The sequence below is a fragment of the Plecotus auritus genome (assembly GCF_963455305.1).
Source record: "Plecotus auritus genome assembly, chromosome: 9".
In the NCBI taxonomy this organism is placed as follows: Eukaryota; Metazoa; Chordata; class Mammalia; order Chiroptera; family Vespertilionidae; genus Plecotus; species Plecotus auritus.
The window spans coordinates 19169559-19185684 of NC_137783.1; the positions used below are offsets into that span (position 1 = coordinate 19169559).

The window sequence follows — 16126 nt, forward strand, 5'->3', positions numbered from 1 at the left end:
AGGGGAGAGCAAGAGAACCCTCCGCTCTTTCGGCTCCGCGGGCCGGATAGAACAGCCGAACGGGCCGATCCGGCCCGCGGGCCGTAGTTTGCCCACGGCTGCTCTATGGTGTTAGTCTGGTCTTATAGACAAATTTTCTTGAACCTAAATTTACTCCTGCCCTTCTTCCACTCACCATTATTTATAGTACTAAAATACCTAACCAAAATTGTCACACAACTTATCTCATTTATTACCTCTTTACTTAAATATTTAATTAGTCTACAGTGATGTTTTAATATGAAATAGCCCTTGATCAGGTTTTCACATGAACTCCCCTACTCTTAAGTTGGAAACTTACCTTTATAGTCCTATCTCCAGATGCAGAAACAATGTATTTGTCATCAAAGTCTACAACATTGACGGCAGCTCTGTGTCCGACTAGCACCCTCCGGAGGGTGATGTCAGTTGGGGAGGCCATATCCCATACAGCAATGGAACGGTCTTTGGAGCAGGTCACCATCATGCCATTATTGAAACGCAAGTGCAGAACTGCTTCACAATGATGAATCAACGTGTTTAGCATTTCACCTGTATTTACATCCCACACCCTGGAAAAAACAACATTAAGAAGGCTCTCTGAGATTTTGATGGTACTGATGCTACAATGTACTACCAATATTTGACCACTGTGCTTCCTACCTCTCCTACCCCACTTTCATACTAGTACTACACCCTGCTCTTCTTCTGCATTTTTTTAAAAATATATTTTATTGATATTTCACAGAGAAGAAGGGAGAGGGATAGAGAGCCAGAAACATCGATGAGAGAGAAACATCGATCAGCTGCCTCCTGCACACCCCCTACTGGGGATGTGCCCGCAACCAAGGTACATGCCCTTGACCGGAATCGAACCCGGGACCTTTCAGTCCGCAGGCCGACGCTCTATCCACTGAGCCAAACCCGTTTCGGCTCTTCTGCATTTTTAAAGTTGAACAGAGGTAAAGAATACTGATGGATCACAGGGAAGTGGTAGATAGAGGGCTGGGATAGGAGAGTAGGAAAATCAAGAAGACAAGATGCTGCCATGTGAAATGCTTAAAGACACACTACTTCAAATGTGGGCATGTGCAGGGAGTAGGAATGAGGTAGCAGCCACCATCACCTACTAATTGGGCTCAGATTTCAAGATTATTATAAAACTTCAGAAATTCAATCTGATACCATTAATAAGATACATTTAAAACTGGGGATCTGATTAATAATAGAAGCATTAGTGTCCTATGGATAGCCCTCAGGAACTAGAACTGATATAGGTTAAGAAGCTTCTGTAACAGACTGATTTAATGCTATGGATTTGATCTTGATGTCCCTGAATCTTAGATTTCACCACACAAGTCAAGGCCCAAGATTACTTAGACCCTAAGTCTAGGCTCCACTTCTGAGCTTTGAATGGGGGTTGGGATCAAGAAGGGCCATCAGCTGTAAACATGGGCTTCACAGTAGAGAATAGGACCCTTAGATAGCTTGAGAATTTTATGTGACGAGATATAGTATTTGACTTTGATACTCTTATTTTTGTATATTTACTTTGGTTTTTATAACACAAGTTATTCCTTTTTCCAGATTAACCCCCTTTTTCAGAAAATCATTTTTTCCCTTATCCTATAAATGATGTTAGCCTCTACAATGTTTCAGCTTCCTTGAGGCATTCTACATGCACCAATAAATGTTAAATGTCGATAACTGTAAGAAGTGAGTTTGCTATGCCTTTAAGTCAAAAGACAAGAAACAAGAACAATCTTTTCTAATCACAGAGGATAACTGAGAATGGTAAACATTTAACTTCAGAGAATCTAACAATGCAGTTAACTGCTTTCCCCCCCTATTTTTAAAAAAAGTTACTTCTGATGCATTATGTTTGCTAAATCCTTTAGCTTAAGGCAAAATTTCTAACAGAGGTTTCCAGCAGTGCTTCTGGTACCCAGAACTCAAGCTACACTGGACTCCAGCAGCATAATGGCTGTGTCATCAAATTACTAATGCCTCTGGAAATTGAAGGCCCCTCCCTGAGTGAAGCTTGCAATTAAAAACTGCAGGGACAGCAGGGGAGGGGCTGGCAAAGAGAGAGCATTTCTCACCTGTACACATTTTAAAGGAGATAACACATGCCTACACTACAGTTATAACCCCCTGAAAGGAAGGCTTCATTTCATTCATGTCATTCCCTTGTGAGGTGGTTTTTGTAAGGAATGCAAGGTTTACCAAGTTCTGTAATGGATGATTCCAGCAAATTAAAACAGAATGTGTAGTTTCTTAAATGTATAAAAATGTAAACTTACCTTAATCATTCCTAATTCAAGTTTTTTAGTTCTAGATTAACACAACGATGGGGGGAGCTGATGGTTTATTCTTCTTTAGTTATGAAATTTTAGAACTGTGCTCATGCAGATATACACAGAATTACTATCTATGACAAAGACAGAGTGGATCTGATATTTCAGAGCTCAAAAAATCGTTTGAAATTTTCTACCTGACTGTAGAATCCGATGATCCAGTTATAATCACCCTCTCGTCATACTGGAGACATAGGACAGAACCCGTGTGGCCTGTGAGAATTCTCTTGCATTCCAACGTGCTTTTATCCCAGATCTAGGATGGCAAACAAGATCCTTTTGATCACTGTGATAATGGGGTGCTGTAGAGACTTGCTGGCTCTATTATGTGTTTGATACCCCCAAAGAATCAAAGCTCAGAGTAGTGTGGAATGCATTCTTTTCACTAAGCACCTACATATATGTGGCTTCAATACTAATGCAGGCTTTATCCTTTTCATTAAGGAACAAGGATAGCCTATAATTATGTGAGGGCTAGGAGTAATAGCTCATTCAGTGAACTTCAAGAAGAGAATTTAACAACCCATTTATATGCTCTTCTTGAGGGAAGCAGGTATCTGTCCTTTAAGGAACTGATTTTGGCTTTGGGACTAGAAACAACCTTCAATGCTCACTTACTTCCTGGAAATAAAACTTAGAATTTATGCTTTGGATTGTTTTATGAATGTGGTCACCCTAGCTTCTTCAGCTACTTTCCCACACCTGAAGAAATCTCACCTTGATAGTGTTATCTCGAAGGCCGCTTACTATCTTCTGATCATCATACTGCAAACAGTAAACTCCTTTGCTTGTTTCACTTCGGCAGTGGATTCTCTGTAAACTATGTCTACCACATCTCCAATTAGATTCTATTGTCTGAGAAGAAGGAGTGGTAAAGAGGCAGTAATTAGGAAAAGAACAGAACTAAACACCTAACTTTCATGCAACCAATGACAAATGCTCAATGCTTCACTCTATGGGCTATTTAACACTTAAGGCAAACTAAAAATATGTTCTCTCTCTCTCTCTCTCTCTCTCTCTCTCTCTCTCTCTCTCTCTCTCTCTGTCTTTCCCCCTCCCTTCCATTTTCTCAATGGAAAAATATCCTTGGATGGGGTTTAACAAACAAACAAACAAACGCCACTACTTAAAATTATAAAACATTTTTTCATTTGTAAAGTAATTAAAGATTTATTTTCTAGAACTCTTCATATAATTAATTCAATTAAATAATTAACCTGGTAGAAAGAGACTGCTCACTGATAGAGGACAATCTATGAACCACATGAAGTTATGTGCTCAGTGGGCTTCTTACATGGTGGTCATTTCTACCAGTGAATCTCCGTGGAGGCTCAATTGAGAAGATATCCGAATACCAGGTTAAGAGTGCAACTTTAGCAGTCTCACTGATATTATATGAAGACATCATAATCTCTCTCTCTTTCTCTCTCATCTATCTATCCATCTATCAGTAAACGACTTTTAAACACAAATCTTTGCCTGGCAATTTACTCTATTTTACCTACTCTATTCTCTTATGAAGAAATTGATTTTTAACTCACATCAATAAACCTTAATGGGTTTGCTGTAACAATGCTGTTACTGAAGAATGTTGATGATTCTCTAGTATTTGGCAAATACCCAAATCTACATAGATTCTTACCTCAATGTCTTGTATGATTTTAGGATAAAGTGCTCTATAAAAAGAGTTGGGAGGAGCATTCCCATCAGGAGGTTTGTTTTTGAATAAATACTGTCCCCTAAAAAAAACACAAATATTTCAGATAAAAATCATAATATTATGCATTCACAAGGAGCTTCATATTTCTTCAAAGTGTTTTCACAATCATCTTTCCATACAGTCTCCATAACTAGCCTGGAGAGGAATGAAGTTAAGTCTGGTTGCAGGAGTCCCACATCAAGGAGTAACTTTCTGGGCTCTAAGGAACTGGGCCAATATCGATTTGCTTTTGGGAAAAACATGATTTCCAGTGTAGAACATCGAGTATCAGGCCTTCAGGAATATTATAATGTCAATACTTAAATGAAATACATATAATCAGAATCCAACTATTGGCCTATTAGACCTCTGGAAAGACAGATTTATTGGCCTTATCTTTTGAAAATGTTATTCATGATATCTATGTACTATCTTTGAACTACTAGGCACATGTTCCACAGCCTTTTTCTCACGGAGTAAAGCTGTGCTAGTCAGTGGAGCCTCGCACCGTGGGCAGTAGGAATGCCTGTCACAAAGAACACTTTTTCTGTCTTCTTTATGGGTTAAGGTTTGTTGGCAACTCAGGCACCCTGGTGATCAGTGTAGCTATGCTTGAAAGGAGTAATTCAGTTCATTTGCACAGAAAAAAAGGGATCACAGGAGTGTTCAGAAGCAAGTATGGAAGAAGATGAAAAGAAATGCCTAAAAGCACTGTGCTGTCAAGTCTAAAGCATGAAATTGACTTTCACAGGTGTGTTCCTGGCTATGTACATACATACACACATTTTACTGCCTTTCCTTGATTCCAGTGAGCAACATTTGTTAGCATCTCTTTCCTTATGACAGCACATCTTTGGAATGCTCATATCCCAAGCTAGATCTTTGCTACAAAAAAAAAAAAAAATCAGTAAATGGCAATCACTTCCTGCTGGGTAAAAAATTTAATGCCTTATCCTGAAGTTAAGAACCCACCAAACACGGTGTGGAAGCTAGTAAACCCCACTATGGGTGTACTAACTGCTGTTCTCACTGGCACTGTGCCTTGCAAAGTGGAGATAGGCAGAAATGCCTCTGAGTGTAATCCTGGCACTAGAGAAATCATGTTTTCTCTGGGCCAGTCATCTGCTCCTCCCTCTATAGCTCCATTACAATATAATTAATTGTTCAATGTCTCTGGGAGCGCTTCTCTTCTGCCCTCTTCCTATTATACACCTTGAAAATTAGTTGAGAGAATTTCCTATCAGAAAGGTAGCTGCTGGCTCTGACTTCTGTGTTAATACGGAAAGGGAAATCTGCAATGGAGATAGTAAAAAATAGCTTTAAGAAAGGGACAAATAGGAACAAGCAATAGGATACACCAAAATAAAGAAAAGGGCAAACAAGATACATTGAAATAATTCTGGCTTTAAAAAGTTAAACTCTTCTTTAAACCATCTTATTCTAGCAACACACTGCAGACAAACAATAGATTCTGAATGAAGAAATTCTAAATCTGGTTAATAATTATAACTTAATAACTTCAACTCCAACATCCTTTAATGAGGTAGGAATCACTACATTAATTTTACAGATAAAGAAATCAAACATCAGGGAGGTTAAGAAACTTGCCCAAGGTCATATAGCTAGTGAGTAGAGCTGAGGTTTGAATCTAAGTCTGACTTCAGATCCCATACTCTGAAATACTTTATTGTCTCTCAATGTCCACCATTCTTCAGAGAATCCTGTCCTCTTTTTAATCTATGCAATTATACACAGGCATCCCAGGATTTCTTCATAATTAATGAAACTATTTCTACATCCTAAGGAAAGAGAAATTATATAAACCTGTGATCATTTTCTACTGCACCATAGTTACCATGGCTTGCTAAAGTATCTGAAGTTCTTCAAATCAGAGGTGCTACAAAAAAGGGTGGCTAGGTATTTAAAACTGGTTTCTCAGTCTGTAAGTCAAAATCTTTTATGATGGAAGCTCTGTGACAACAGGGAACACTTTTATATGAAATGCCTAGTACCTCTGAGAGTGTGAGTACATGCTAAATGCTAAATATTAAATTCAGAATGTTTTCATAAAATGTGACCTGCTAATTAAGAAAATAGACTTTCCCCAAGTTGTCTTTTATTATACTTTTAAGAGTTAACCATTACTGAGCAGAGAGAGCACATTCAGTATTATTCAAGAGAGAAGATGGAGTTCACATAGGGTCAGACTATCTAATTCATTTAGATATAAATTACAACAGCAAAGTAGAAGGTAAACCCAAAGCTTTATTAGAAAACTGTATTTACTTATTTAAATATTTTTGGTTGTACCAAATGGGCAAAACTATCAATGACAGCATTTGGGGGACTTGATTGACATAGTAGGCTTGGTAAGCTAACTTAAAAGAATAAAATGAATAACTGACCATGCACTAAAATTTTTTGTTTTAAGTGGGGGGAGGACGCTAACACAGGAAGAAAGGCAATATGTAAAAATAGAAGCTGCCACAGAAAGTCAAGGTGATACTGGAAGTGGAAAAAAACTTGTAATTTCATGGGGTTACATTAAGCTAAGATGACAAATGTGGCCAAAGACAAAGGAATATAATAGTCAGAACTCTGAAGGATACTCAAAAGAGCAGGAGTGGGTTCCTATGGTTGAAGAGATAGGGGAAAGAGTGATCATTACAGTTGGATCCTACATTATTTCTCAGTTATACCTTCACATACCCCTTTTAAGAAGCCACAAAGCCAATTTTTCAATGATCTTATATTTTTTCCTGTATAACTAACATAACAGATCTTGCTGTTTAGTGTCAACTCTAAGCAAAATTGTTTAGACTGTGTTGATTTTTGGTATTTTTACATGCATCTGCTCAAATATGCCCGTATACTTCTTGTTCTATCTTAAAAAAAAAAAAAAAAAAAAAAAGACTGTAAACTCCCAATGTCTGATAAAGGTTCACTATCCTTTATAGTCCAAATGGGACCAAAGTGTATTTTAACAGGGAACAAAACCTTTATAGCTATGGGGATGAATCTCTATAACGGAAATTTCAGGTCAGGAGTGATTTGGAGGAGAGTTTCTTTTCATTCCCTCCCCGCCTTGAGGGGCAGAGGAATAGTCCTAGCTGCCCTAAAATGTTCCCATGTAAGCAAATGCCTGCTCTATTTCTAAGGTTGGTCTTCACACGCTTAACAAAATGATGGACTCTGAATACCATACAACTATATACAATTTTGTTTTTTATACTATTAAGAATTTATTTCCAAAGTATGGCATAAGTTATGAGAGATAAGGTTTCTATTTTTCTATATAGTGAAATAAATGAGGATAGAAAAAATATTTGGGGAAGGAGAAATAACAGTATGCTTTCATTTATGCAATTTTTACAGAGCCAAACAATTGCCTGGCATCTTCTCTCCTTAACTGAATTTGAGAGAAATATTAAAGTCTTCCTAATAGCCAGAATGACAGAACTCTCTTGCAGCACTTGGTATAAAATTTACAGGGCATTTTGTTTGTTATATACTAATTAATTTCAAAGATAAAAGGAAGCCAACTATATTATAATGAAAATTGCTAAGAAAAGCTGATCCTCAATTTTTATTGCTTTATATCTCTTTATGATCTAAGGTAACCAACTGATAAAATTATTGCTCAGAATAATATCAAGCACCCATATGCCTGCTGATGCATATCTATCAACTAAAATATTTAATGTCACCTTTATTTTATGGAAATATTCATAGCTGACTTTCTTATAGTGACATTCTAGAGACATCCTCTGAGAGCAAATTATATATAGAAGAATCTTCCAGAAGTTCTAACAAAATGGTACCATTACATTAAGAAAACAACAAAACTGTTAAGTCTCAGACTGCTAACTATAAAATGCCTTAAAGAATTCAAGCTTAAGCAGTAAAATCTTGAAAAAATATGTCTTATGAAAAAAATCATTATTTATACCAAATTCCATTTTTCATTTTTCTGATGGTTATAGTTCTTATTCTAGTTGGGCATAAAAATAATTTTGATTACAAAGGCAATAAAATACCCTAGGCATGGGCTAAAGGCAAGAAATCTTCTAAAGGAGAAAATAATTATTTGTTTTGGATTGTTTTAGGGAAAGCTAGATCTGATGGCTTCTATGTGATTCAGAGTCATCTACTTGCCTTATAAATTGCCCCTCAGCCCTTTTTCAGAATACTGTTTCTGCCCAGAGAACAGAATGCTTTAAACAGGAAGGCTAGTCTGGTTTTTCATTATTTTTTGCAAAGCAGTATTAACATATTATTATGTCATTTATGTGTGATTGGTCAGAAGGAAAACTGCCTAGTACATGAGCAACTATTCTACATTTTTTGCTATAAACCAGCAAAGTCATTGTATTAAATGAGAAATGGTCTCACTGGTTCCCGACAACATTCCAATGAATGAATGGCCAGGTCCTGAAGCTCTAATAGTAAGAAAGTTAAAAGGCTCACCATCCTCTTCGTTCTGCCAGGCCTCTCCACAGAGAATCTGTCCTGACCATTCTCTCGATGAGCTTTTTCCATAACATGCCATCAGATGTTACTCGGTACCATTCCTTGCACACAAGTTCAGCAGCACATAGTGATTTGGCATCCAGGTATGACAGAATGTTCTCAGCAATGTGATCCAAACCCCGAGCTTTTGGTGGGGGAAGGAGGCAAAGAAGAACATAGATGGTAAATGACTTTTTACAAAAGGTCTTTGAAACAAAACAGCATTTATTCTGTTATGAAGGCACATCACTGTCCCTAGTGTGGTCCAGTTTCTTTTTCAAACAGAAACTTAGGTCAAATGAGTGTCAATAATTTTCCATAAGGTTACAGAAATGAACAGTATTTTCTATCTTCCTTTAGATAAGGAAGTTAAAGCTAACATCCAGCAAACCCCCCAAGACATTAAAAATAAAAAGGATTCCAGAAAACAATTCACATCTATCTGTATGGATTTCAGCACTAGGGGATGTTCTATGGATGGCATCTCAAACTCTGTGATTCAGACCCCCCCAAATCTCTATATTAGGTCCATTTCTCATTCTGTTTCTATTACTGCTGCAGTTCCAAAGCTGTTCAGTAAAAGAAATATCCTTTAAATGTACTGGGGGAGAGGCACTAAGTCAGAATGTGCTGGGCTATAGAATTTTGGGCATGCAGAAAGGAGAGAAGAAGGAAATACAGATTGGTATAGGAACATCCCAAGAGGAAAGACAGAAAGGAATGGTTAAGTTCAAGGATGAGTTTAATTTCAGATGTTTAAAAAAAATTATATTTGAGAATAGTTGCTGCTATAAAACCTAAATGACAGTACCAAAAAATGAAAATAATCCCAGACCAATAGATAACTTGGTTAGAATTTCAGATACTATTTTGTAGGATGTACAGAGCAAAACACAGTGGAAGTAGATCTTGAGCTGAGTAAACTAGATGGGCTTCCCAATTAAACTTTTCTACCATTCAAATCCATACTGAGGCCTCAGAGGAACAGATCCTATAAAATAGGATGCTCTCACTAATAAACTTTTGGCTGCTGTTCTAATTCACAAGTGAGACAAAAACATTCCAAGTTCTTTCTTTTTACATGTTACATATCAAAAGTTTGCTAAAGACTTAAATAGTACAGAAGGATTCCTTCAAACTTGACTCCCTTAGGCACAAACTTAAACAGAACAGAGTGCCATATTCCATCTTGTGCCTTTCCCCTGAATCATATGAAGACACACTTGGATGCCATTAGCAACAATCCAAATGTGTTTAAACATTATTGTAATTATAAAGATTGTATGGATATTATCACACTTTTCAGAAGATTTAGAAAAGAAAGTGTCAAGTGGATCTTGTTTGGCTAGCATCACATTCATATATATGTATATGTATATGTATATGTATATGTATATGTATATGTATATGTATTATTTTTAATCCTCATCTAAGGATATGTTCACTGGTTTTAGAGACAGGAATAGGGGAGAGGGGGGGAGAATTGGAGGGAAGGAGGGAGGGAAAGGGAGAGGGAGAGGGAGAAACATCAGTTGCCTCCCATACAGGCCCCAAACTGGTAACCTGGGTATGTGTCCTAACAGGGAATCAAACCCAAAACCTTTTGGGTACAGGATGACACTCCAAGCAACTGAGTCACCAGGTCAGGGCAATCACATTTCATATTTAAGCATAAGCAGATGGAAGCACCCATCACCTCATTCTTATTAAAGGAACGTGATTATAAGCCAATTAAAATATAAAAATTAGCTCTTCATGTAAAATACAGTAATGGTGCAAATCCTGCATCTTTATACTGAAACTTTCTACACCATCAGAAGTTTCCAAAATCCATTCCTGTGCTTTTAATGGCTGCCATCAAATTGCTCCTGATCTTTCACAATGTCTCTATAATAAGTCTTTGGAAGTAATTTCACCTAACACTCCAAACAAACCCATTACATTAATGGATTACAGGCATTTTTTGAAGTAGTTTGGTTTACTAAATGTAGCCAGATGGTATAGGTTTATAAGTCAAAATGGCTGTAAAGCATTAGACTGATGATTTAATATCTTATAAAGTGGTCAGCAGATACACACCAGGAATCACTATTAGGTAAAGGGATACACTGGTCTTATCAACTCCTGTTCAATTCATAGTGGTATATGCTTGAGATAGTAACATGTCTCAGTGAAGGGGGAGAGCACAGTAATGAGGTACACACAGGTTGTTCGCACAGAAAACTGCCTGTGGCTAAAACAAAATCCAATGAGTGAAGGGGGGGGCAGAAATCTATTCTATTTAACAAAAGATACAAGTACAAATTCAGCTTTAAAATGGTTATTTCTAAGTTATAAATAGGCATTTCTTTTGTTTTAAAGGGCAATTTAAAATGCAATTTTAGAAAAACAAAAATTTTAAAAAGTTATAATTGGCAAAGATTAAGCAAGTGGTAATAAGCAGTTTTGGGGAGGGTGTAAGTTGGTATATTTTTCTTAGAGGATAGTTTGGTACATGTGATAAAAGCTTAAAAACGTTCATATGGGTGTGTGTATATATATGTATATATATAATATTATTACAATAGGTATTTGATTACTGTGCACAGTGAGATTGTAAAGCCTGGAATTTACATATTTAATGTCACAGCAAGGCTGTGGGGATAACCTTCTTTCTAAAATACTAAAAAATGTTTCTTATTCATTCCTACAATTTAAATATTCTGTTGATAAACTCTCTTAGAAATCCAAAGCCAAGTATATAAGTTAACATATATTGAAACTAAGATACATCTTAAACCAGATAATGCTTCAGAAAAGATGTTACTTGGACCAGTGGGTGGGTAAATAGGGTGAGTAAAAGCATGAGATAGGGAGAAGATAGGGAAAAGAGCAGTTTCTATCTCCATAATTTGATTTTTTTTGGTATTTATACCCCAAGAAGGTATGATTAAAGGACTCAGTTTGTAAAAATGAAGCCAAAAAAGACTTTTAAAAAGATGTATAGCTAAGATCCAGTACCATTACTGTAACATATCTTCCAGGCAAATTAATGGCTCACAAACACCCGTAGACATACCTGGCAGAGCAGTTATGAAATCCCTCTGCAGCATAGGTTTAAGGTACGAGTTTATGTGCCCATGTTGGTAATGACACATTTGGGATATAAGATGTTCCACAAATTCCACTTGATCGGACTCTGACCACTGCTCAAAATATTTGACACACAGTTCCTTTTCCTTCTCATAGCTTGCCGAGAGTTTCCGTTGTTTGGGCACAATCATACTGGAAGTGCCATTGGCAAGTTTTGTCTGTAGAAAGGGTGGATTAAAAACACACACATAACAATAAGTATTGAAAATGAGGGAAATATATAATTTGTTGGTCTTGCATGCTATGTTATGTCTATAAGATAGAGCTCACTGTTACACTTAGTAATTGAACGTTTGTGAACAGCAATTACAATGAAAGACACAGAGATACCATAGTAAGTTGGTAAATTGGGAATATTGCTGGATGAGTAGGCATCCATTTCCAAAAGTTCATAGGGAGACATTATTTGGGGATATATACAGATGAAAACCAAAAGCTGAAAGCATGTTGTTACTATTACTAGCAAGCCAAAAAAGCTAATTTCCTTTTTCTTTTGCCAGGCAAAGGAATTTGGCCCTAATTCTGCAGAAAATGGTTCTACAGCAAAGCTTCTTGGATAAGAATAAGTAGAAAATGCAAGAAATGGCTTTGCAGTTAGAGCATAAGTGGCACACAGCTCTGCACTGAGGTGCTGTAGGATGGAGGCCTGGTGAAAAGAACTATGAGCAAGTTCTGTCTTCACTTCTGTTGGGGATGTAGGCTGGGTTAGCTCCTTATTTTCATTCTTCCATTGATTTGTCCTATTCTCTTTAAGGCTTATATAAAACCTTTTTTTCCGTTTTAAAATACATTAATTTATAATTTGCTTTTTCTTGTATATCAGTTACTAGACATTTATACAATTACCGACAACTTATTTTTTAATAGTCAAATAAGAAATCCTCCATACAAAGAAAGGCCAATGACTAATTTGAGACTATGGTACTTTGGAACTAAAGCTCGAATAACATTTATATGCTTCATCTACCCTTCCTCCCCCCCAAAAAATCCCATCTCCACTGTCATCAAAATTAAATGCCATAAAGTCTTTTTTATTAATTGGTTCAGTCAATAAATATTAATTAAGCATTTACAACATGCCAAACATTGTCCTAGGTGCTAGGAATACAACACTGAACAAAAATAACAGTCTATCATTGGGGGAACTTACGTTCTAGTGTGTACAGCAAGTTAAAAACAACCAAATAAATAGAAAATATAATGTCTACAGTGCTATGAAGAAAACTAAAGCAGGATAGGGGATAGGAAAAATTATACGATGGTCCCAAGAAACTTGGCTACTGATGTACACACATCTTTCAGTTTTTCAAACAAACATGTAGATACTGCTGTGATTTAATTAAGGTCCCAAATTAGTTGACCTTAAGGTTGGGAGGTTTACTCTGGTGGGTCTGATCTAATCAAATGAGCCCTGTAAAAGCAGAGTTGGTGGCGGAAGAGGAAGGAGACCATGTGGCAAGGAATGAAGGCAGCCTCTAAGAACTGACAGCCAGTAAAGAAATGGGGATCTCAATCCTACAAAGGCAAGAAACTGAATTCTGCCAACAATAATGAGCGAAGAAGAGAATTTTCCCCCAGAGTCTCTGGATGAGAACTGGCCAACCCTTGATATATTTTTTTTAATCCTCACCCAAGGATATTTTTTCCATTGATTTCCAGACTCACATATAGTCAGTTGATTTTTGAGAAAGGTACTAAGATAACTCAATCGGGAAAGGATAGTCTTTTCAACAAATGATGCTGAAACAACTGGGTATCTGTTTAGAGAAATGAACTTGCTCTTTACTTTAGATCACAAACAAAAATTAACTTAAATGGATTCTGGATTTATATGTAGAACTTCTAGATAAAAAAAATACAAGAGGAAATCTTGTTGCTATTTGGGTAGGCATACATTTCATAGATAAATCAGTATGTGGTAAAATTTTAAACTTATAGTTTCAAAAAAAAACACAAGAAAATAAAAATTCAAATAATAAACTATGAGAAAATATTCACAATATATGTATTTGACAAAGGACTTGTATCTAAAATATATAAGGAACTCCCACAACTCAGTAAGAAAAAAAATAATTCTTTTTCTTTAAGACTTGGAGAGACACTTAACAAAAAAAGATCCAGGAATGGCCAATAAGCACATGAACATCTTTAGTGACTAGAAAACGCAAATTAAAATCACAAGACACCACTACAAACTTACTAGAAGGGCTAAAAGTAAAGAGACCATACCAAGTATTGGCGAGAATGAGGAGCAATTGGGTGTCTCATACATTGCTGGCAGTAATGTTTACTGGTACAACCACTTCAGGAAAACTGGTTGACAGTTTCTTATAAAGTGAAACATACTTATTACATGAGCCAGCAATTCCACTCCTACTTATTCCCCCAAATGAAAACATATTTCCACACAAAACACTTGTACATGAATATTCATAGCTGCTTATTAATAAGAGTCCCAAACTGAAAGAATCCCACTGTCCATCAAGAGCTGAACTGATAAAGTTACAGATACACAAAATGACAAGGATAAATCTCAAAAACATGCTAAACAAAAGAAGCCAGGCACAAAAGAGTACATACTTTATGATTCTCTTTATATGAAACTCTAAGGACAACAAATCTAATTTATAGTAATAAAAACAAATCAGTGGTAGCATGGGGCTGAATGTGGGGGTGGGACAGACTGAGTTAAGGGCAGAAGAGTTTTGGGGGCAATGAACATGTTCTACAGTTGTTACACAGGTGCACTAGTATACAGTTGTCAAAATTCATCAAACTATATACTTTCAATGGGTGTATTTTATTATATGTAAATTACCTTAATAAAATTGATTTTAAAACTTCTAAGGATAGGGTATGTCTAAGGATAAATGCCACTGTAATATTAATTTGATTTGTAACAAAGGTATTATATTTGTAGAGATAACAAAGGTAAAGGTCTTTGTTATTAACCCTCTTCCTTCTATCATTCTCCCATACAGATTTTTCTACTAATGTCTGAAGTAAATGCAGCAAAATTTCAATTTGAGAGCCTTTAAAAATCCACAAGGGTACAGTGAAAAAGTTCACTTATTAAAAACCCAAAAGGTTGTATATTAGAGTGTATGGGAGAGAGGGTAATGGTTATTGGTGGCAATAGAATTGATTTGGCCTTCCCAACAAAAGCCCAATGACTCAACCACTACTGTTCAAATGTCTAGGAAAGCTGACAAACAACCTCAGTTTAATGGTAACACTAACTTTCTGCCACCCCTGCACATCTCCTTTTCTGCTTTTCTGTTTACAATGAACAGTTATCTCCAAAAGAAAGAAGAAAGAAGCTGTCAGGTGACAAGCACACAAAATGAAAGAAAAGTATTTATATGACTGTCTACAACTTAGTTCTCAAAGGCTAAGGGCTAGCATTCCCCACCCACGCCTCCTCCTCCCCACCCCCAAAGACACAGTACATGCATCACTTTCAAAATTACCATAAATTTCTCTGAAGCTGCCGTAAGGGCTAGGATAGAAAAATACACACTTGCAGACACCAAACTAGTCTAACCAACACACCACTGTACTATTAAGTGTGCTGACTTTGCTACCTTATATGTTGGAAGACATAGCATGAACTGGCTAAACTTGATGCTAAAATGACAGATGTTTTTAATTTGCATGCAAAACCCTCTTTATTTAACCAATAAGAAAGGGCATGGTAAGTAGAGAAGGAAAATGTTCCAGACGTAGAACACTACTTGCAATTAGGGGAGCAAGGCCTAGGTAAAGAGTAATATTTACGACTAGAGAGATGCAAATGATATTTAAGGATTCTGTTTGGCTTTAAGAAGGGTTTTGAAGAAAGAATGGCATTGAAACCCATAGTAGGGGGGAGAAGATATAATGATTAATAGGATGAAACAATGTAAGAATGAAATGGGCAAGGGTTGTGCTGGGGGTAAGGCTATATGTTTCTCTCATGAAACTTTAGAGTTATCAAGCAACCAACAACCATTTATTGAGTGACTACTCTGTTCTGGGCATTTTTCTAGGTGCTAGGGAAACTGTAGAGAAGAGGCACACAAAGTTTCTTTACCTTCTCTGGGGAAGGGTAGAGGCAGAATCCTATATAATAAAAGCCTAATATGCAAATTGACCAAACGGTGGAACGACTGGTCAGTGGTGGGCGGGGCCGGCAAGTGGGCAGTGTCAGGCCAGCCAAGGTGGGTATCAGTGGGCAGAGGGAGGGGACTGTGATCAGGGGGTGGCAACGACTGGAGGCGGTGGAGGGCTGATGGGGAGGGGCAGGGCCGGCTGCTCGCCAGCTGGAGCCATCCCCCGAACTGGTTGCCTTCTGCAGAGGGAGGCCAGACTGCGGCTTAGGCCCTGTGGGGAGCGGGCCTAAGCTGTCAGTTGGACATCCCCCAAGGGCTCC

General features: G+C 37.1%; 1 protein-coding gene across 8 annotated transcripts in view; it reads right to left on the bottom strand.

Moving 5' to 3' along the window:
- BTRC (beta-transducin repeat containing E3 ubiquitin protein ligase) overlaps positions 1-16126 on the bottom strand; it is a 249341-nt gene that overhangs the window by 15978 nt on the left and 217237 nt on the right. For all 8 annotated transcript variants that reach the window (XM_080642266.1, XM_080642265.1, XM_080642268.1 and 5 more), the window contains 6 exons: positions 11642-11873; positions 8542-8728; positions 4018-4114; positions 3093-3230; positions 2513-2631; positions 341-590 (listed from right to left, as the gene is read on the bottom strand). In XM_080642266.1, the coding sequence (XP_080498392.1) occupies positions 341-590; positions 2513-2631; positions 3093-3230; positions 4018-4114; positions 8542-8728; positions 11642-11873 (1023 nt within the window). The remainder of the gene's footprint in view (positions 1-340; positions 591-2512; positions 2632-3092; positions 3231-4017; positions 4115-8541; positions 8729-11641; positions 11874-16126) is intronic.